This window comes from Callorhinus ursinus, unplaced genomic scaffold (genome assembly GCF_003265705.2).
Source record: "Callorhinus ursinus isolate GAN/ISIS: 27379988/994484 unplaced genomic scaffold, GSC_fseal_2.0 scaffold70, whole genome shotgun sequence".
In the NCBI taxonomy this organism is placed as follows: Eukaryota; Metazoa; Chordata; class Mammalia; order Carnivora; family Otariidae; genus Callorhinus; species Callorhinus ursinus.
The window spans coordinates 637,982-659,732 of NW_027397132.1; the positions used below are offsets into that span (position 1 = coordinate 637,982).

General features: G+C 46.6%; 1 protein-coding gene across 11 annotated transcripts in view; it reads right to left on the bottom strand.

Annotated features, from left to right (window-relative positions):
- Positions 1–21,751, bottom strand: part of TRRAP (transformation/transcription domain associated protein) — a 113,433-nt gene that overhangs the window by 57,006 nt on the left and 34,676 nt on the right. For 9 of the 11 annotated variants that reach the window (XM_025863829.2, XM_073886362.1, XM_025863831.2 and 6 more), the window contains exons 21-37: positions 21,430–21,630; positions 18,506–18,657; positions 17,361–17,560; positions 15,762–15,979; positions 15,443–15,640; positions 14,598–14,858; positions 13,945–14,106; positions 11,835–11,931; positions 10,426–10,547; positions 9,946–10,116; positions 6,543–6,611; positions 2,214–2,333; positions 1,851–1,970; positions 1,282–1,446; positions 1,004–1,185; positions 577–775; positions 19–147 (exon numbers count right to left, since the gene is read on the bottom strand). In XM_025863829.2, the coding sequence (XP_025719614.1) occupies positions 19–147; positions 577–775; positions 1,004–1,185; positions 1,282–1,446; positions 1,851–1,970; positions 2,214–2,333; positions 6,543–6,611; positions 9,946–10,116; positions 10,426–10,547; positions 11,835–11,931; positions 13,945–14,106; positions 14,598–14,858; positions 15,443–15,640; positions 15,762–15,979; positions 17,361–17,560; positions 18,506–18,657; positions 21,430–21,630 (2,766 nt within the window). Of the gene's footprint in view, positions 1–18; positions 148–576; positions 776–1,003; positions 1,186–1,281; positions 1,447–1,850; positions 1,971–2,213; positions 2,334–3,974; positions 3,996–4,120; positions 4,175–6,542; positions 6,612–9,945; positions 10,117–10,425; positions 10,548–11,834; positions 11,932–13,944; positions 14,107–14,597; positions 14,859–15,442; positions 15,641–15,761; positions 15,980–17,360; positions 17,561–18,505; positions 18,658–21,429; positions 21,631–21,751 lie in introns of all 11 variants that reach the window. The other 2 variants (XM_073886364.1, XM_073886363.1) reach the window with 2 other exon arrangements.

Genomic DNA, 21,751 nt, shown 5'->3' on the forward strand with positions numbered 1-21,751 from the left:
TATTATTAGTGATGCCACCTTGGTTATAAACACGCTGGTGATGCTTTCTGGGTTATCGCCTTCTGGATTGGGAGGTCCTAAGAGCTGTTCTCCTTCCCCCTTCTCAAAGCTGTATAAGAAAGCAGGATTCAAGATATGCTGCAGAACCTACAAAGAAATTTAAAAATGAAGGAGGAGGAAAAGCAAAGCCATGCTCTTCATTTCTCCTAAGGTGGGTGGGACCACCAGCGGGTCACTTCGCACCCGAGAAGTTAGAGCTCAGTCAAGGGTGTGACCCCTCATCCTGTCTTTTACTCAAGCAGTCGGCTGGAAAGGGACAGTGAAACAGGAGGAAATGCGACGTCCGTCTGTCTCATCTTCTCATGTCTGATAAGTCATTTTCTAAACACAAGGACGCTAACAAACTACTTTCAACACCGGTTCACTCCGGATCTGTCGTGTGCTCCTCAACAAGGGCCTTTTCCTCCCAAACAGTCCAGACCACTGTGGACACAGCAGAACACCAACAGTGCCCTCGCTTCCCTAGAAAACGAGCTCCTACAGCTGCAGCAACCCCTGCCTCACAGTGGGACTCACCTTGGCTTTCAGTTCATCGCCAAAGTTGGGGTCATTGAAGTCCACAAAGCGAAAAAACAGGGCACGTTTTTGAGAAATGTTGTAATTTTTGGGAATCTCTTCCTCCATATACTCCTTCAAGAACGTCATGTTGCAGAGAAAACGACCCGTGAAGGCCCGGAGCAGCTGGAACAGCAATTCTATATCTCCGTAATTCCTTCTGCAGGGCCAAACAAGAACAGATTAGGTCACGGCCCGCTTCATGGCTACATACGATCTCTGAGTTGCCTTTAAACAGCTCAAAGTCCCAGTCTGTTCTCTGTAACAAATGTGACTACACGTGGCCAGTGAACCACAGCCCAGCCCAAACTCCCAGACAGGCTCTGGTTTCGCCTGCAGGCCAGAACAAGTCACTCGACGTGAAGAGAAGACAAACGGATGCACCCACTTGCAGTAATTCAGCAGACAGTAGGCCAGCAGCTTGGGCTCCTTCCAGTTGGTGGCAGCCATGTTCTCTTTCCGGTGTCTTTCTTGAAAGGTTTCGCTGACCCACACGCGTCTCAACTGACTCACCAGAGAATGCTGATTGGCCAGCCAGGAGTCATCATTTTTAACTATGATACTTATGATCTGTCAAAGAAGCAACAGGGTTAGGGAACTGACAGGGTTCTCTGTGCGTCTTGCCTAAACTTTTAAGATTTCAGGTGCTCGGTGAAGAGACGCTACCTTGATGGCCTGAAACTGAAGGTCCAGGCGCATGGTGCTAGTGCTGGGGGAGCCGGGGCGCACGGCGGTCTGGGTGCCGCCAGGCACCAACAGAGTGATGAACCGGTTGGGGTTAGCTGCCAGCACGTCTCGCAGAGGTCTGGCATCTTTGTGTTTTAAAAAACTCTGAAAACAAAACAAAACGAGCCATTTTAAGCTAGTCAAAACCAACAGAAGATTTAGATGTTCTGAATTCTAAGGTTCTTTCTAATCTCCCTAGGCAGGCTAAAAAGTCGCTATAAACACCCTTTTAAGAAAAAAATGCTTCTTAACAGTAATAACACTTTGTGATTATGGATTTCATGATCCCAGCAGCTCATTCATTTGTCACCACCACCAAAATCCTCAAGAAGGATCACCTCCACTCCAACTTTTCACATACACAACAATGATGTTTCAAACGCTCGGATACACGACAGAAAAAAATAAAGCCGAGGCACTGAACAGTGAAATAGGAATTTCAGATTTCAGAGCACACTGGCTGACACGAATCTGCAGGGACACCTGACTCCAGCTCCCCACGTGCCTACCATAAACATTCTGCTCCACTGGGGATCATTCAGGGTAGCTTCCATCATGAACAGCTCTACCGTCTGTGAGGGGTGCCGTGTCAAGAACTTGATCAGAGGCTCTCTGAAGGGACTGCCAGCCTAGAAAACATGGGGGGAAACGGCGTCTTCTCGGGGCTTGAGGCTTCGTTGGTCTAAGACCTACCATGGCAGGAAGAGGCATGTCTCCCCTCCGTAACCAGAGTGTGCTACAGCCGTAAGCAAATATTAACATCAAACACCTTCAGGCTGTTAGATCAAGCCATCTAAAATCTAACGAAGTGAAAACATCACAAGCCAACAGATGGAGGAAGAATCAGAAGTAACCCTGAGTTTGACCATTACCTCAATCAACATAGCCCGTTCAGTTTTCATCACCACCTCTAACAAAGGCTTGACCAGAGTTTGAGGTGCAGCTGGGATCAGGTGAAAAAGGTTTATAATTGCCGAACAAATTTTCATTTCCTAATGAAGAAAACCAGAAATTACAAAATAGGCCAATTAATTTTGCCAGCTAGAGATACCAACATGACTACAGACCCTACTATGGTCTAGCTACATTCGCAAGGCTAGCCACCAGAAGCAAAGAATTAACATGTAAAAAGCCACAATTTACCAAGGTCAGGTTACTGCTGTGGCCCAAGGGAACTAACTGCCCTTGGCGTTCAGATTTCCCCCTGTCAGTGGAGGGGAGAAGGAGCTGTGTGCCCCCATGTGACTGGGCTGCGTCTGTTTTCAGGAACAGGGCCAAGTGCTGGAAGTGAGCTGGGGGTTGCCCGCGCAAGCCCCCCGTGGAGGAGGGGACGAGCATGCCTGTGGCTGTGAGAGTGTTACGATTCCCCCGCTTTGCTGTGACATCATGGGGTCTTCCCGGTACCCTAAGTTCTGAGGGCACAGACTTCTTCTGCCCTCAAAACTTAGCACAAAGAAAGTCTTCAAAACATCCTCAAGTATTTATCCTGAAAATTAAAGATTTGTGTAAATAAACGACTGACCATGGTACTAAGTATTTGTCAACCAGGCCTGAAGATGAGGCTGGCAAACTGCTCTACTGAATCGTACGGAAAATGTGAAATGCCAACATTTCCGCACTCTTTAAGGGGCTAACAGCTCAGTGGTCAATCGCTCTTGTTCCAACGTTCTGTTCTCAGTGGCAGTTCCCATAGTTTGGAATCTGCAATTCAAAGAGATCCCACATGGCCACAGCCATGGCCAGAGAAGGGAAGACTCCCTGATGTACCACCCTGCCTTGTGCACAACAGGAGGTCCGTCACACTCAGCACAGTAAAATGGGGATGATAAACACTCGTCAGGAGGGACCACATCCCAGTAGCATCTGGGATACTTCCCCGAATGCCTCTACGAAGAAAATGGGAAAGAAGAAGAAAAGAGAGTTCTCTTCTATGGAATTTCCAGGTCGGCACACAGAGCAAGCTCTACTCTGAAATTACAACGTACTCATAACAGCACTTTTGCATTACGGGTTTTCGTTTTCAAAGCGCAATCAAGAAATCACTTCTTTTGGTCTTCACACCACCACTGGCAGATAGGACTGACGGATGTCATCATCCCCATTTTACAGCAGAGGGAAAGCTCCGGGTTTGTCCGAAGTCCCAGTGTCGGGACTACGTCGGTGTGGTGTATGTGTGCAAGAGATGCGGGGGACTGGGCGCGCGGAGGGGCAATGAGGTCTTAAACTCCAGGTAGGCAGGCACTTAGGAGTGTGAAAGAAAATAGAGCTCCTCCCAATTCCTAGCAGGTATAATATTCTTTGTGTAGTTTCCTCCCAAGAGGTTGTGAGATATAGGAGCTCATACGAACATTCTGAGAGCAAAACCCAGTTGAATCTGAAGTGGTATTGAAATAATTGCAATTCGAACATATAAAAACCAAAGAACTTAGAATCTTGCTTAAAACGTCCTGACAGGAAACATGCGTGGCATCCGGACAGTTCACAGCAATGGTACTAATACGACTCTGCCACAGACAGACGATACGGCTCACTGCACTCCAAGGCACAACGCACTCTGTCCACCACAGAACCACAAGTCACAGCAAAACCAAATACGACAACACCCCCTCCTGCACCTCCACTGAGATTCTCACCTCTACCCCTTCCATGGCAGGCTGAACCAAAACAAAAATTACAGCATGAAAAAAGGCAACAAAAAGGTAAAAAAGAAAAGAAAAGAAAATATAAACTGTTCTTCACAGTGCAAGTCATAAACTGACTTTAATAGGGTTGTTCTCACCTCAAACTGACAGAATGGAGACAAGGAACATCTCCCGCACTCGGAAATGCTTTCCTGAGGATGGGGAGGAAAATCATCTTTTTTCTATTTATGTTATTTACATAAAAACTTCCCATATACTCATACACAGTAAGGATTATTGGGGAAACAAGACAGTAAAGACAATTATCAAAAAGCACACAATAATTAACAAATGCTCAACAGCAAAAAAAGTACAGCTTCCACCCTTCAGATGTCAAAACAGAGCCCTTCAGATAGTGTAGAATAGCATACATCCCTTCCCTAAATCAAATTTAAAAAGCAGGAATTTCGGAATTCTCGCCCAGGGGGAGAAACTGCTGTAAGCAAATACATTTAAAAATCTGTTTTTGTTTAGAGTAAGTTACGATCTTTATGTGCAGCGCTGATGTTAAAGAAATTTTCTTCCTCTTTCCCAGAGGAAATCTGGAGAGTACCAGGTGGTTCAGCCCCCTTAACCGGGCATGTGTGAGGCCCCCACACCCGGAAGAACCCGGAGGCCATGATGCCACCCACAGGTAGCTGGGTTATTTTGGGAAGTGAAGCTGTGTACGCACACAAACATGGCACGGCAAGGGGGTCAGGCATTCTCCCCTGGGAGCGCGATGCTAAAACACGGTGCTCGTGCAAAGCTCTGATCATCAGGGTACCCAGCATCACAGAAAAGCTTGTATTTGTTTTCTTATAAATAGTCCACTATTTAACATGTCTTCAGTTGCAGGTTCTCAATCATGTAATATTATCGGGGGATTCAACCAAATGAGGACAAACTACGATCCAAGATCCATTCCCAATCCTGAGCAACATCCATAAAAAATGATCAGAGCTCAAGAGCAGAACGGCAGCTTGGCCCTGGGCTGAGGTGATGAAACTGTGGGCACGCTGCCCAAACACCACAGCCTGAGGCCACCCCCGCAGAGCTGGGTGTTCCCAGGCTGGTCAGGGAGTGGACTCCTATGATGGTCATGACACGTTTCCGCGGGAGCTGGAGGACTTCCCGGTGCCCACAGCTCCATCTCCTGCCCACTGCCCCTGCCCCATCCAAGGAGCCCTCCAAATAACCCGCTGTAAACGTGGATGGAATCTTTCTGATCTAATGGAAATCATTCACTTGCCCCCTAGAGGTTGTTAAATGTTTATTCTAGAACTAGCTGTGTGTTTCAGAGAATTAACAGACTATAAAACAAATATAAAATTTAGAGCAAAAATACCTAAGCGGATGAGAGGTGGGGAGGAAAAGCACAGAGGCACCTGTACCTACGCCCAAGAGTTTAAGCTTTGAACATACACTCTGCTCTCCCCCGTGAAGAGTTCCTGGTTTTTCCCTGTGTGTATGAATAACAAACCTTCAAAGAGGTCATGGTAGTGTAACATTCCTAAAAAAAGTGTAAAATCCTGGTTTAGTTTGCTTAGTTGGCTGTTTTTAGAAGCAGCAGGAATTGACACTTACATAAACAAAACACCTTGACACAGAATGGCCAAAACAAAGCATAATAAAGCCGAAAAGAAAAAAAAAAAAATCCAAGTTGGGATGAAACACAGCATCCAACAAATACGCACAGGAAGACAAGAAAGCCACGTTGATTATGCCCCTGAAGAGCTAGAGAATCCCCTCGTTAGGACACTGCCGTACAATTTCACCAGGTGTAACAGGACCTTAGGGAAAACACGATCCTACCGATAGGACAGTCATCAACTTAAAACGTATTTTAAACGAATATTAACATATGCAAATTAGATTCAAAACAGCAAGAACCATTATGTTTAAAGAGTGAAGTCTTAAAATGACCAACATCAAACACGTAAAAAAATTTAACTAAAGTAGTTTTCCCTTAAAGCCATAAAAAATGTGTTTTGAAGTCCTGGCCATTTGATTTTTGGCAAACAGTTGGGATGGGGGATTCGGACCCGTCAACATACATGCCAGTATTTATGTGATGCTTTGCTACGTTATCCTCAGTGTCTAAAGTCCTGAAACCTACACTCAGTTTCATGAGGCAGTGATGATGGGAAGCCATGGGAAACCATAGCTGAGGAATGCACCACCATGCAAACAGCAGCTGCCAAGAACAGTCTTAGAAAATACACTTTATACACTTTACAGCAAAACCAGTAAAATTAAAATACTAACATTTCAAGCTTCCCAGAATTCTCATCAAAGAAAAAGTTGTATTTAAGTGAAGAAAGGAGATTTCAAAGAAACACAAAAAGGAATGTTCAATAATTAAGAAAAATAAAGGCAAAACGTAAGGCTAGTAAAAGAGGTTCAACAGTTTACACGCCTAGAATTACATAAACTGGGTTTCTGACCGGTATTTTAGTTAAAAGCACTGCTCCGACATTAACATTGCAAACAGCAGTGCCCGGCGCGGTTGCCCTTCCCAGAAGCAAACAAGTCACTCACGTTTCCGTCGCTCCTCTGGCCCCCTTTGTGGGTGAGGACCACCACTTCCATCCACTTTCGTAGATGTTGCTGTTGAAAAAAACAACATCCTTAGACAGCTTTCCCTCACACACGATCAGTTCAATTCCGTGCTGTTCTTAGGTGAAGATTCATAGGTAATCATCATTTTCCATCATATTCAATGTGAAGATGGCAGTGTTCAAATTTGAAACAGCCCGACCTTTGAACTAAAGGGAATAACAGGCATTTGCCTCATGTCGCACGAGCAGAAGGCTGAATTGACCCTGATGTCACAGAAAAACGTCCTGAAACCTGGCCATTCTGAGGCTGGCATTTCACTGCTGTGCTCCTATGACCACCTTACTTTGCGCTGCACCTGTTCGTGGAGAGCCTCGAGGAGCCAGGTATCAGGCCAGGCCCCCGGGGGGAGAGGGGAACAGGCGGACATCATCCGTAGCCTCATTCCAGCTCAGCTTCCAGCGGGGGAGAACCAGGTGAGATACACAGTCACGGTAAGGGGAGGAACAGGAATCAGCTGGAGAAGGGGGTCAAGGTCAGGGAGGCCCCCCCCCCCCGCCGCCCCGCTGAGGCAGACTCTCCAGAAGCTCAAGCACACCAGGCAGAGAAAAGGAGACGCAAAGGCCCTGAAGCCACCAACAGGAGGGCTGGCCGCTGTATATGGCTGAGGAGTAGAGGGCACAAAGGGGGGGTGGGGGATGGGCTGGTGAGATGAGCACGGATCCCATTTGGTCAGAGGCTGCACAGATGAGTGCAAACAGGAAGCAATTCCCTTCGGTGCAGAACCAGGGCAATCGTTATGTGATCAGACTCTGTGTTCTACGGCAAGGGCACGAGAAAAGAGATCCCTGAGCCCAGAGCAACTCTGGCCTGACCGGGGCACGCGGCAGCCAGGCTCCGAGCCATGGTGTCCAGCAAAACCTGGCAGATAAGCACTCAGAGCCTACAGGTAAAACCACAAGACTATCCAAATAACAGATCTACCTTCACTTCCCACACCGTCCAAACTTGTTCTTCACATACTGAAGCCCTACGGGAAGTTAACTAGTTGTTTTTAAAAAGGACTCCGTGGTCAAAGAGGCTTGGGGACAGATGACTTAAATCCATCTAAACACTTACTGGGCCAGCGTTCCAAAGAACACACACTGAGAAACACTAAAATATACATGCTTTCAAAGAAACTAAGTACATTAAGCTATTTGTCAGTAAAATTCCTGGAAAGATATTAATGATCACCAAGATCTAGGTTCATAAAACTCTATCTTACTACAACAGCTACTTTACCAAAGATAAGAGAGGAACAAAACCAAAGGCGAAGGAAGCAGCCAGCTGCATCCCCTATTCACTCTGCTTTCAGATGCCCCAAAGGAAAAAAAATAACACTAACTGTATATAAATTCACTTCTAGCTCAATAAGGAGCTATCCACAGCAAATACCCACATGAGAGACTTGAAAGTCAAATGTCCAGCAGTTCACATTTTTAAAAAGGCAAATTTTCAGGGTTGTTTTCATGAATGCCCATCCTACACAGCAGGGTGTCTTAGCTCTTAAAATTATGTTGAAGGCTTGAGCTGTGAACCTCAAAAACATATCATACGCGGGAAAACAAAGGCTCAGTGATCAAGCATGGCTCTAAAGAACAAGACTCAAAAGGGCCAGTGTGTGCCTGACCACCACCCTCCCCCCCCAACCCAAGCGCGGCGGGCACGGGACACATCAGAAGCCACTGGCACAGACCCCGGGCTGGACCCGGGCAAGGTGGGGGCCAGAGGAAAATGGCTGAACAGACGGCAACTCAGTCCTTCTTTACCCAAGTATGTCAACACTATCTGCTTTCAGAGGAATTTTAATCCTTCTGAAAACAGCTCTCAGGCCAAAAAAAGGGGGGGAAAGTCCCCTCAACAAACTGGACACACAAACCCCCGGACTTCACCGTAGGGAGAAAAGACTCCTGGCCTACGTCAGAAACTACGACTCTAAGGTAGTAGAGCAGTCTCTTCAGACCGCTCTCAAAATTCTGGGCAACAGCAGTCACTGAGTGAATTCCCAGCTCACAGCAAACGTGAAGGGTTAGCCTAGCGGTTAGCCCACCAACTAGCCACAAACACGTAGCCTCCAGCAGGCAGGCGAAGGCAGCAAGAAATGGCGGTGGAGAGGGAAGAGATGCAAACAACAAGGCCAGGCCATCTGGAACACAGCATGGGTCTCACGCTGCAAGCGCCAAGAGCTGCGACGTAATGGCAGATAAAGCACGGATCTGATATGCTCGCGTCAGGAAGTGACCGTGACCACACCTGCTAAGGTGTGCGTGCGCGGACACTGGAAGGGCGTGTGTGTTACACACATCTGGAAGCTAAAGAGGAAGGAGCTTTTCGATTCGGAAAATTTACTTCCATGGAATACTGTTTCCCAGTAACACTCTAATAGGGCATCAGCTACAATTTTTAGGGCCAACCATAAGACTACCAACTCCCAGTTAGGTGTTTTGGTCACTGTTCCCTTCTTAGGTATCTGCAGATATGAAAAAACCATATGTGAGGTAAAAAGCTGTGTGGTCCTCACACAGCCATAGATTTGCACTCCACACACACTACATGTACTGCAGTTACCGAAACAAATACCTTCAGGACCCTGAGATGTCTAAATGGCCAGAGGCCACTTGAGAAACATAAGCATGAAAACTACGTGCACGTTTGCAGTCATGTACCCTGAAATCCTAAGTTATTTATAAACATCTACTTAACAGAAACAAAATTGAACAAATGCATAAGGAAGTTAATAGCTGAATCTCCTGCATCTGTTTATAATTCAAATCTAAACACTGTCAAACAGGCATTTTATTTGCATAATTACTTCCTTAGTAATTTTAAAAAACCCCAAAGACTTCTAAAGTTCTTACACATTTTTCACTACATCACTGTCTATAATAGCGAAAGACTGGGAGCAATCTAGATGCTCGTCAGTGGGGGAATGGTGAAATGAATTCTGGCATGTCCACGTACTGAAATATCATGTGGCCACGAGACAGAAAGAAGAAGCACTTCATGTTCTGATCTGAAAAGATGAGTAATAAATAGAAAAAGTAAGAACTGTGTGTATATGGTGCTTCCTTCTGAGGAAAAGAATATATGTACGTCCTACTACAAATGTAAAACATCTCTAGATGGACATACAGGAAACCATTAACACCGGCTGTCCCCAGGAAGGGGAGGTGGGCTGCTGGAGTTCAGGGACGGGAGACTTTCACAGTACCCTTTTCACACTTCTGAATTTTATACCACACATATATATATATATACACACACATGTATATTACTTACCTAGAAAAAAATAAGCTAAAATTTCAGGTTGATTACAAACTATGTTTAAATGCATTTGGCTTACCATCATCTGATCACAAAATTTATCATTGAAGGAGTTTGGGAAGAGCCTGGTAACGGAAGTGAGACGATTCACGACGTTCAGCGTCAAGCTTCGATAATCCCCCAGCATCATCAGCAAAGGCCGCATATGCGTATGGATTTGATCTACTTCTATGGTAGCACCTTCCAAAAACTATTTAAAAAGAAAAGTTACAAAGGAAAAGAGACACCAGAATATACTTTATAATAAACTCATTCAGCTCTAGCAGCAAGTTTGTGGGATGTTAGCCACGTACATTCCAAAAACTTAAGATGAAATGAAGACTAGTCATTACTGTTGAATATTTTAAAAAGGCTCAGAGTGACTAGGAAACAAGCGGAGACTACTGGAATCCAGTGTGTGCTCATGCGAGGCCGACTTCCAGGCGTACCAACCAGGTGAACGGGAAGAACCCCGGAGACAGAACACACACGCGTTCGCACGCACACGCCGCTCACTTACCTTTCTCATGCAGGCTTCTCCGGCCTCCTGCAGCTCACTGTTTGTGGAATTCAGGGCTTTGAAGAGCGCAGCGATGATCTTCTCCCTGGACTGAGGAAGGTAATTGCAGGCAGCAAGCGCATCTTTAGGGAGAGAGATCAATACAATTTCATTATTAACCTGAAAAACATATGAACAATTTCCTCGTCTAAAGGCTCTTACCAACCAACACCAAGTATCAATCACTGACGCACTTCCCAAGTGTCTGGCCTCGAGAAAGACCAAAGAACACATGGTGTCCTAACGCATGTGTTCAGTGTTATCTAAGAGGGAAGTCAACAGCCTGTCAGAAAGGCCATGATAGATATTACGCTGTCCAGATAGAAGAAGGGCTGGAGGGGAAAAGAGGGGACACCCAGTGACACCCCTTCCCTAAGACATCCCCATACAGGGCGAGAGGATGGCTGAGCTGCAGGCAGACGCACACTGAAGTGACACAGAGGGCTGGCCTTGAACTCTGGTGCTGAGGGAACACACACACGCAGCCTGGCTTCTCTTCCACTATCCGTGTCTCATCAGGCAGCCTCCTCCCAACGTGGGGGGTTAAAGGCTCAATCCTCTCTGTTAGCTGAGAGATAATACCTGCCCAAGAGCAATGCCCATATTAGCCAACAGGACCATATGAGAGGCGCCAGAAGAAAGGAATCCCCACCGAAGAAAAGCTGCCAAACTTGGCTGCGGAGAGTGAGCCTCCCTCCCCCCCACCTGCCGTGGCTTCCACACCCCAGCCCCGTGCTCAAGCAGGTATTACGATCTGCCTCGCAGCTCCTCCACCTCTGATTCAAGGAGGATTCTGGCAACATTTCACACACAGTATAAAAACCAACAAAGCAAGAGACCAAGCCAACTAAAAAAACTTGTACTGGGTATTCACCAAAAAAAAAAAAAGTGAGGGGGAATGATGCTTCTAAGCGAGTAGAATTCGAGTAAAAATCCCACAATGCAGCTGACATTGCTCATGAAAGCCTAAAGGACAGCACGATTCTCAATTGCTACCAAACCACTGAAAACCCTATGAAGGCTGTAGTAGATCTTCCTATATACTCCAATTTGGGTGAAACTGGCAACAAATGAACGCTAGGACTACTTTCTTCAACTAGAGCGTTGAAGTGTTGTAGATTCATCAGTGACCTACAGCATTCAGAGTTAATTACTGTAAAGTAAAATACATAGTTTGTAAGAGTAAACAACTGTTTAAACCCTAACCATCTACATAATCCATTGACATCTCATTATGTCATTTGACAAATACACAAACATAATCATCCCACCTTAAAAGAACATAAAAAAATAAAACCCCCCAAAAGGCCACTGTCTCCTTGCATCTTCATACCCATGACTTGTTTCAGACTTAATTCATATGAACTTACTTAATGCTGCAATTCGCAAAGGTACGAGTGACGGCAGACTCTTGTAACAGGGCAGCTTTGTTAAAGCTGAGTCTTCAGCCTCACACAAATTTAATAGCTGTAAAAGATAAAATAATTTAATTTAGCCAGCTCCTACTGTGAAGACACAGTAATGTTGAAAATAACAGAACACAGCAATCTTACCCACACACAACACACTTAACAACTGACAAACTAAACTCAAACCCTAGGGAATTTAGTATCCAATGTGACACAACTTCCTTCTAAAGCAAACTCTGTCAACCTCATTAGTGAAATAAACTCTTAGATACTTTCTCACCCACTCTGATACCATTAACACTGTTTCTCGACCCAGGGGATCACTTGAACTGCAAATATGATGGCAGCTACGTCTCCCTCCTTATTCAGAGCTGCTTCCCAGTGCCATGGGCCAGTGTTCAACAAACACGTGCTGTAATTCAATACTGGAGTCGTAATACTTTTCGCCCCCCAAGGACAGAAAAGTATAAAGAAAGGAGTTGAAAGTCACCGAGAATATCATAACTCAGAGATTCCTGTGGCTATCTTTCTGGACATTTTATCATACCCCAGTATATATTAATATATCTAATACACAAAATATCATATACGTTGTTCTAGTACTGTTTTCCCCTTCTATTTACATCCTGGGAAAATGGTATAAACTTTACCGTTACCTTTGTTCCCTTAAATATTCCTACCTAGTATAAGATTTCAAAGAGCAAAAAAGGATATATAACCTTTTTGGATATTTGGATATTTGGAGCCACCACCCTCCTCCACTCCATCATTACTACTCTCCTCCTATATAAACACATGTGTGTATGCCCACAAGCGTAAACAGACACCTGTGTCTGTAGCTCTATGTAGACAGAGTGAGAGCATATACCAGAACATGAACATACACCAGAGTCACCTGGGAAACTTGTAGATGGTCCACCGGTAGGTCTGACCCTAAACCTCCAGGGAGAGGACTCAGGAGTCTCTATTTTTAAAAAGACCCTCACGTGTTCTGATGCAGCTAGTGCACTGATAAACACTTGGGAAACCAGCTGCATTCCCTGAGATTTATCACTTAACACTACCAGGTTCTGGTCTTAAGCATAGTGAGGAATTTTCCACATAGGTTAAAACACATCTGCCTCTGGAACCACCAAAGGGAGACTTCCTCCCATTCTCCGGTGGCTCTCCTAGAACCTCTGTCAGGTCATATGAAGTATGACTCCTACACAAGGGATACAACAAGGTATAAACGATCAAAGCTAGACCATGTGATCATAGGATTCTATGTCCAAGCAAATACACAGGACTTAAAAACTCAAGAGGCAAATTTTTCATAATTGGAAATTCAAACTTAGCGTGGATCAGAAGAACTTGCCTCCTTATGACTTTTACTTCAGTTTACTCTGATAATGCCTCCAGCATAGGACTTAGGTCTTAAAAAAATTTCACATTGGGACTGATCACCAGACCATTACTGTATTCTATGAATTAATGCTTAGTAGAATTTGACTGTATCTACAGTTCAATTTGTTTCTCTCTGTCTAATGTCACCCCATACTAGAAAGTTTACAGAGAGAAACACTTATAGGATGCCATCTGCCATTGCCCCAAACGAGAATAATCGGTATCTACAGTTTCCGGAGAGCTGTCGGAGCTAAATAATGGCATTCATGTGAAGTCAGTTCTCAACAGCACACGACACGTCCCTAAGTGACGAATACATTCAATACACGGGCACGTTCCCTGAGCCAGTCTTATTCTGGGCACCCGCTGATGACAGTGATCAAAGCGGAGAGTCCGTCTTTGTCCAGACTACATCCGTAGGGCTCTGCAGAGCAAGGTGCCCTGGAGAAGGCTAACAGAGTTCTAAGCACTCCGAACACAGCCATGTCTGGTAGAACATCTCCAGTCAGCAGGCCTACCTCCTATCACGTACCTGCGCAGGGCGCTGTGCCAAGTTAGGGCTGATTACCTGGGGTCATCACCCGTGCCTTCTTTGAGTGCTGCCTGACCGGTCTTCGCGCACAAAGACAGGTTACCAGACACACGTCATCACCATCCACACCACGCCGCACCACCACCCCCCTACCTCTGTGTAGAACACCTTATGCTCCACCACGTTAAGATCCATTGTGAAGAGCCTGGGCTGCAATGTGGTGCAGAATGTGTTTCCCTCCATCAGGCCAATCTGCGCATTGGCAGGCTGATGTCTGAGCAAATGCTTCTTCGGCGGGACCATATCCTGGAGGACCTGGGGGAGGCAAGGAGGGAGCACTACCAACCAGCCATCCCTTAAAGAGCAAACACTGCTCACCACGATATCCTAAAACAATGATCAGGCTGAAAACCGTGAGATGAAAAGTTATGCTGTCCTTTAGTGCGGGAAGGGAGGGTACATTCCGTATGCTAAAACTGGCTGGTGGGTAGCAACGTGTCAGATACACTGAACTCCTAAGTCTCCCAAGTAACCGCTCTTAACATAAGAAAAGAGCGACCAGACTGGGGCTACAGAGATCCAGGAAGCCAGCCTTCTGTTCTTTTGATGCTGACAACTATGGATATAGCCATTAATACCAGTACATTGCTTTTTGCGTTATCTGAGGTCAAAGAGAGCATGTATGGTAGCACCTTGTAAAGTGGACACGAAATTACAAATTACGTATCCTCTTCAACTCAGATTTGAAGGAGAAAGGTCTCAAAAGGGTTGCTCAACTATCCTAGTTCCAGGGACAGAAATCTCACCTCTTTATGGGGCTCCATGATCACAGTGACACTTTTTCCAGTGACCTGGGCCAAGACCTGCAGTGAATGCATGGCCTGTTTTCTCACAGTGGAATTTGGAGAGGTGACTTCTCGAACCAAGTCATGCGTCACATGGTGAAAGGACTTCTCCTGAGCTGCCACGATCTCTTCGGCTCTCTCCTCATCCTTTAAAGGTGTCGCGCATCTCATCAGAAGCTGTTCTAGGGTGGTCTTTGCCATGGCGACAGCCCCATTTGAAACCTGCAGGTGAGGGACTCCTTAGAATGAAAGGGTCATTCGCTGTGGGTCCACCCCTCACCCCACCCCAGGTGAGCTAATTTAACAAGACTACTTCCTAACCTTCATACAGTACTTCAGTGGCTAAATCACCTTAGCATTCCTGTATGTCACTCAGAAAAGAAAATGGGGATCTAGACAAACTCCTTGTATTTCCCAAATGAATAAGCTGGCAAGGTCCACCACATTCGATTTGTTTGAGTTATACTTGCGTACAGCTTCGTGAAGAATGCAACTTCCAGAGAAACTCCTGCAGCACATGCACTATTTAGCCCCACGGCAACAGTGAGCAGGATTATTTCCCTCTACAGATGTACCGTGTTAAGTGCCCTGGTCTGCGACGGTTCTTTATCGACACAGGCAGATACTCAGATAACCACTGAAGTCCTAAGCTGGTTTTGGGGGTCCTGATCTGTCCTCGTATTAAAGATGCTGTAATGAAATCTAAGCTTCTAGGAGAGCATGTGGGCAGAACCGCCTCATGCTCTTTTCTAGGCAAATCAGCTTCAGGAACTGCTTGTTTTAGTTTGGGGTCACCCATCACTTACCTCTCCAGTCAAGTCCATCATGACAAAGAGAAGCGCTTTGAGGAATGTCTGCTGGTTCTGGAGAACCCAAGTGAGAGGCAGCCGCTCCATGAGGAACTTAATGGACACCACACCCCCCAGCTTTGCATACCAGGCCTGCTCATAGCAACAGGCGCACAAGCGCTCGACAATGTAGGAGAACAGAGGCAACTGGCACGCCTGGGGAGAAAACACAGACACACCGTCCTGTTACCCCCACTCCGTGTAACCAGTTTCTAGGATGACTACCCACAGACACCAATACGCCCCAAACAGCAGATACTCCTCAGTCCTTCCTTACCCTCTCCTTCGAGCCCAGGATGATACTTGCAACATCAAATATCACAGCCAGGGCCACCTCCCCAATCTTGCAAAGTTCCTTTTCTTCATATGCCATACAAATAGCGATTGCATCAATAAGGACCAACGGATCCATTCCTTTCGACCCATTTTCTTCACTGTGAAACATGGCTGTGCTGGGCTGGCTGCCCACCTGATAGCAAGGTAGCAGGAAAGGACCTGGAAGAGAGGCGGCGGCCATGGGAGAAAGTAGAGCTTATTTACACGCACGTTCTTGTCCCTCCAATGGCAAAACCACCTCATTAAAAAGTTTTTTTGTTTATTTTTTTAGTAATCTCCATACCCAACGTGGGGCTCGAACTCACAGCGCAAGATCAAGAGTCACATGCTCCACCGACTGAGCCAGCCAGGTGCCCCAGAACTACCAGATTTTTTAATTTGAGGTTAGGAGCTCAGTAAAAGCCAGCACTGGTACTTTCGAACAACTTCTGTTAAACTGCAATTACTCCTAAACTAAGTGGTCTGATTCGTACTAAGGCTCTTTTTCTGAATGTTCTCCATTATAAACTACGTTCTTTTTAGATCTTCTCTATGATAATGATAACCACGTATCTTCTTTTAAAAAAATCATTAAGGGCCAAGGGGTACAGCATAGAAATGAGTATGGGCTATACTCTAGACATTCCTGACACGAAGAATAATTAAAAAGCAACCCGGCTATGACACCCAACCCACACAGAGAACAATCTGCTGTGAATTAATGCCTCGCAGGTGCCAGGCAAGATGGGTGTTCGCTATCAAGAAGCTTACAGATCTGCTGGAAAGACATTAACAGAGCAACACCGAGAGACGATCTCAGATCAACGGGATAGCACTGACTATTCGGGCCAAGGGCAAGAAGAGTTACAAGGGGGAAAGTTCGCGGTGTTCTGCAGCATTCAGAGAAAGCTGCTTTGTCCACCTGGAGGGTGAGGGGCCTCGAGGACACAGAGTGCCACAGCGCTGTTCCAGTGCGTCCACCGACCAGCGCTCGTCTGTCTTCAGACCAGTGTTCAGAAACTTCTGTAGCAATTGGCAGTGTTGGGACACTTTCATCGTCTTTTGCAAGAGCACCAGTTAGCGGTGGATTAGAGAGAGAAACAAGCAGAACAAGCGCGGTCCCCCCGCCAATCAGGAGCCGGAGGACCCCGGAGCAGAGGCGGGGAACAGCAGGGATGAGCACCGCACAGAAAAGCCAGCCGAAGGGCAGGGAGGGGAGGCTGGGCCTTGGCAAACAACACATGGGGGCAAGACCAGCAACGAGGGAGACCACAAACTGTCTCATATGCAGAGTGTCCAAAAGTACTCCGCGCCCATTTTCATGAAAAACAAAGGGTGGAAATCTTCCACCGGGCGCACCGTACAGAGAAACTTGGTAACGATTTTCAAGTTACTATTGCACCCGTCTCTGAAATACCAATTACCCTGCAGTAAGCAGGAAATCAGAAAACAAAGGCCAAGAATGAAACCAGCCAAACGGCTCCCCCGAAGCACCACGTCCTGATGGTGTTTCTGCAGCAGCCCAAGCAAGTCCCATAACCACTTCCTCCACCCCACTCACCGCACTGCTGGGCAACTGCCACCATGGTGTAGTGGCGAATCAAGCTGGCGACAAAGGGCAGGGCGCTGGGCCGGAGATCTTTAATGACCGCAGACATGAACGCCCCGGTCAGGGCCTGCTCAAATGTCTTCCGAGCTGGAGTGTCTTGTGCTTTGTAGCGATGTGATATGATCACATTAGGTATGGTCTTTTCTGTAAAGCTGAAAGATAAAATCGAGTCCATCCTCACAACACTGAAGTCCTAAGCTAATGATTCCACCAGGACTTACGTGATGAATTTCATTATGAACATTTATGACCGATGGTTCTAGAGACCCCCAGTATGTTCTACAGAACACGGAGCACAGGTGATGAATCAGAGCCATGTCACAACGTGGCAGCAGATTCAGTATTTTTATAGTTTTTAAAGAAAGTTCGTGTCTGACTTTATTTTTTTTTTTTAACTAAGTAAGCCAAATTCTAAGATGTAACCCCATCGATGAGCAAAGAGAAATGAAAAAGAGCTTGCATTAAAGGCTGCTATATGGCCGTTATGTGTTGAAAAATCACCCCACGGGAACAGAATCAGACGAGGTTACAGACCTCACCAACAGCATGTGTACCACCCGTCACTGATGCCGTGAGAATGTGAAAACACACAGGGAAGGTCCCTCCCCCGAAATGTGGGACACAGCAAGGTAATGTACACACATGATCACACAAGACCATCATCTAAGGTCACAGCCCTAACTGGTTAAGAGTAAAATACAAATATCATAGGACAAATATTTGGGGAATGAAAGGATCATTGTGGACCAGAAAAGCCAAAGAGCCACTGAACGTCCGCCACGTGCCAGGCACTATGGATACACGAGCGAGCAACGGGAGAGAAAAGGGCAGGACCGTTGCCTCCTGAAGCTGACCACCTCAAGGAGAGGCAACCATCAGGAACACAACGACTGAGGTAAACTCTAATTCTCAAGCACCTCCTGGTTCCTCCTCTTCATTTTCTCTAAAAGCCCAGAAAAGCACCACTAGGCAGGTAAACATGTGAGCTTCCCGACTTGCAGGAGCATCCTTAGCGCTAGGAAATCTGGGTGGTCCTCTGCACCCCTACGTCCCGACGTAAGATGCACCGATCACAGGGAACCACATTCCCAACATACTTAGGGTGTGCGAGAAGCTGGTAGAGGGCGTGTTTATTGTCCTCTAGACTCATCATTGCCACCAGGAAGCACTTGATCACCTCCCACGCCTGCCTCCGGTAGTAGGGCTCAGTGTTGGCACTTTTCAGGCAGTCCAGAGCGGTTTCAATGGCCTAAAAAAACAACAAAGAAACACAAAAACTACGTTTATGCAGAAATTACATGATTACTCAACTCTCTATCTTTAAAGATTTTAATTACTTGCCAGAGAGAGAGAGAGCACAGGTGCACAAGCACGGGGAGCGGCAGGCCGAGGAGGAAGCAGGCTCCCTGCTGAAAGGAGCTCCCTGCTGAGCAGGACCCCGGGATCATGACCTGAGCCGCAGGCAGATGCTTCACCGACTGAGCCACCCGGGAGTCCCACTCAACTCTCTCTTTAGAAGATAAAAGGGTTTTCTTTCTTTTTTTTTTTTCCTCCCAGAAAACCTACATAGCTACACACACATTTTATCCTACTCAGGTTGAGCAGGAAGGCGGGGGAAGGCACAATCACACACAAAATCACGTGAAGCCTTTAACAGCTAGGAGGCTAGTCACCCTTACGGACAATTACACACCTATCACTCAAAAAACTGATCTGTGTTCAGGAGGCAACATTTCCCCAGGCTGTGTGCGAGGAAGCAGAGAGGGGCTGCCAGGGACAGCAGCTGCCCTGCAGCCTCCCACATGGCCACACTGAGCAGGAGCATAGCTCCTCGCTGAGTCACCCCTGGTTTACGGGGCTAATTTCGGAAGTGGTTAAGGATCAATGTAACCTCTGAGCCAGTTCCCTGCCAAAAGAATAAAGGATCGTAAAGTGTGCCCAAAGCGGGATTATGTGAATGGGGATTCCCTGGCACTCAGCTTGGCCAGGCTGCTTCTTCCCTTGGCCTCAGCAGCCCCTCCAGCTGCAGCGGGGGGGGGGGGGGGGGGGGGGGGGGGGGGCGTGCAACCTCAGCCGCCAGCCGCTGGGAAACCGGCCCCTCGCGCACCTCAAGTCCGTGTGGGGCTGCAGGAGGACTTGGAAGCCTCTCTTCAAAACCCAGTTTCTGGGGCGCCTGGGTGGCTCAGATGGTGAAACGTCTGCCTTTGGCTCAGGTCATGATCCCAGGGTCCCGGGATCGAGCCCCACATCGGGCTCCTGACTTGGCGGGGAGCTTGTTTCTCCCTCTCCCTTTGCCTCTCCCCCTGCTCGTGCTCTCTCTCTCTCTCTCTGTGTGTCTCAGATGAATAAATAAAATCTTAAACAAAACAAAACAGAACAAAAACTCGGTTTCTTCTTGAGGGAAAAACTACTCCTAAAGAGATTTTCTGGCTCTGCTTAGTCTATGCAGAGATCAAATACAGGTCAGGTACCTTAGTTTTCACTACTAATACCCACCAGCCCTGACAAGGCTGAAGCAAACAGAATCCTGTGCTAAGGAAATGGCCTCAATGTGGGAATGTGCTACTGACACAAGAGGTTCACTATAGCAACTTTCAATGTAAAGACGGACTTTTAGCTGTAGTCTCTTAGGAGGGAACTAGTGTTTAACTGGCAGCTATTTTTTAAAAAGGCTTGGGTGAGAAGCTGGGGTGGCACCTTCCCCTGAGGTCTGGAGAGGACCCCCATCTATGGGACGGGGCTGGGGGAGGGTCAGGGACAACGCACGTGCGTGAGGACGTGGGGGGACATGATGACGGAAAATACCTCCAGAGGGACACTGACCCATGATGGCTATCGTTCCTTCCAGATGCTAAGAAAGTCGTTAAAAAAAAACCAAAAAAACAAAAACCACCACAGAAGCCACTAGTGGGTAAACTCCACACACAGACAGGGGAGCAGGCAGGGCTCCATGGTGTGACACAACGGGACAGTTAGCCTGAGCACAGGGAGAGCTCTGAGTCGCTCCAGGCCGCAGAATGCTGGTTTAAGACCAGATCTTCAAGGAGCTCAGGAATCCCAGCTGGCATCTGGCTTACGAAACAGTTGAGTCACACAGATGCACGCAAAAGGCTACTCTCACACCTTAAAAAAAAAAAAAAAAGTACCCAGTCTATAATGGCTAGATAATGGTAACAAAAGCTGTTAAGACAAGGTGGAAAAAGGCTGGCTCTGTGATAAGGGGGAGAGTCGACCTTGACAATATAGACGAGAACCAAGTGGAACCATATGCACGTGACAAAGGACTGGGAAGGCTCAGTCAGGTGAGTGGGAAACAGCTTTCAATAAAGATAAAGCAAAAGCAGTAGAGTGGGACACTCAGGCAAGATGCCGGGGACACAGGCTGTCCATTTTTTACCCAATGAAACAGGAGTTCTAAATGGCAGATGGAGAGAGAACACAGAGCTGTCTGCAGGGGGCTAAGGAGCCAGGAGAGACAGCAGGTGCTAGGTTTGGGTAGAGAATGGGAGAGAAGCAGGTGCTCAGGAGTGGTAAGTATTGGATTAACCTGGGTTCTAAATGACACTTGAAGTAAAGCGTGCCAGGCATCAAAACAGACTAAGTTCAAGGGTAGGATGTGCTGGGTGTCATCACCTCCTGCTCTGTCAGGAAAGATGAAACTGCTCAAGCGTCCAAAGTTCTCACGCAGCACACCTCCACCGGCCTTCTGGTGTGATGAAAGGTCCCTGGCCAACCAAGCTGGTTCCCAAATACATTCTGTACTTTTGAGTTAGAAATTCCTTCCTAAGGGGCACCTGGCTGGCTCAGTCAACAGAGCATGTGACTCTTGGTATCGGGGTTGTGAGCTCGAGCCCCACACTGGGTACAGAGATTACGTAAAAATACAATCTCTAAAAAAAAGAAAAAAAATTCCCTCTCAAGAAAGTACATGTTTTATTTATGTATTTTCAAACACAAATCAGCATTCTTAAAATGAAATGTGTAGGATCTTTAAGAAGCTCCTGAAAATTTCCAAATTTACCTTCTCCATCGGGAGCTGAAGAGATGCTTTACAATCGGAAAACTCCACTGTGATACTTGGGCCTTGAACCTCAGTCACAACATAGTGCAGCTTCTGGGATTCCTTCAACATCTTCCTGTTACTGCCACCAAATTTACCAAGTACACGGTAGGCCACGTGAGAAATGCTATCAGCAGGATTGCGCAGGGTGCGCCATAAAGCCTGCAACCCAAAATACTTTCATTAAAATCCTTTCAAGGTGATGCATTCTCATGGTTCATAAATCAAAATTTGAAAGTTATAAAAGACTATCTGGCAAAAATTCTTCCTCCCGTCTCTGTCC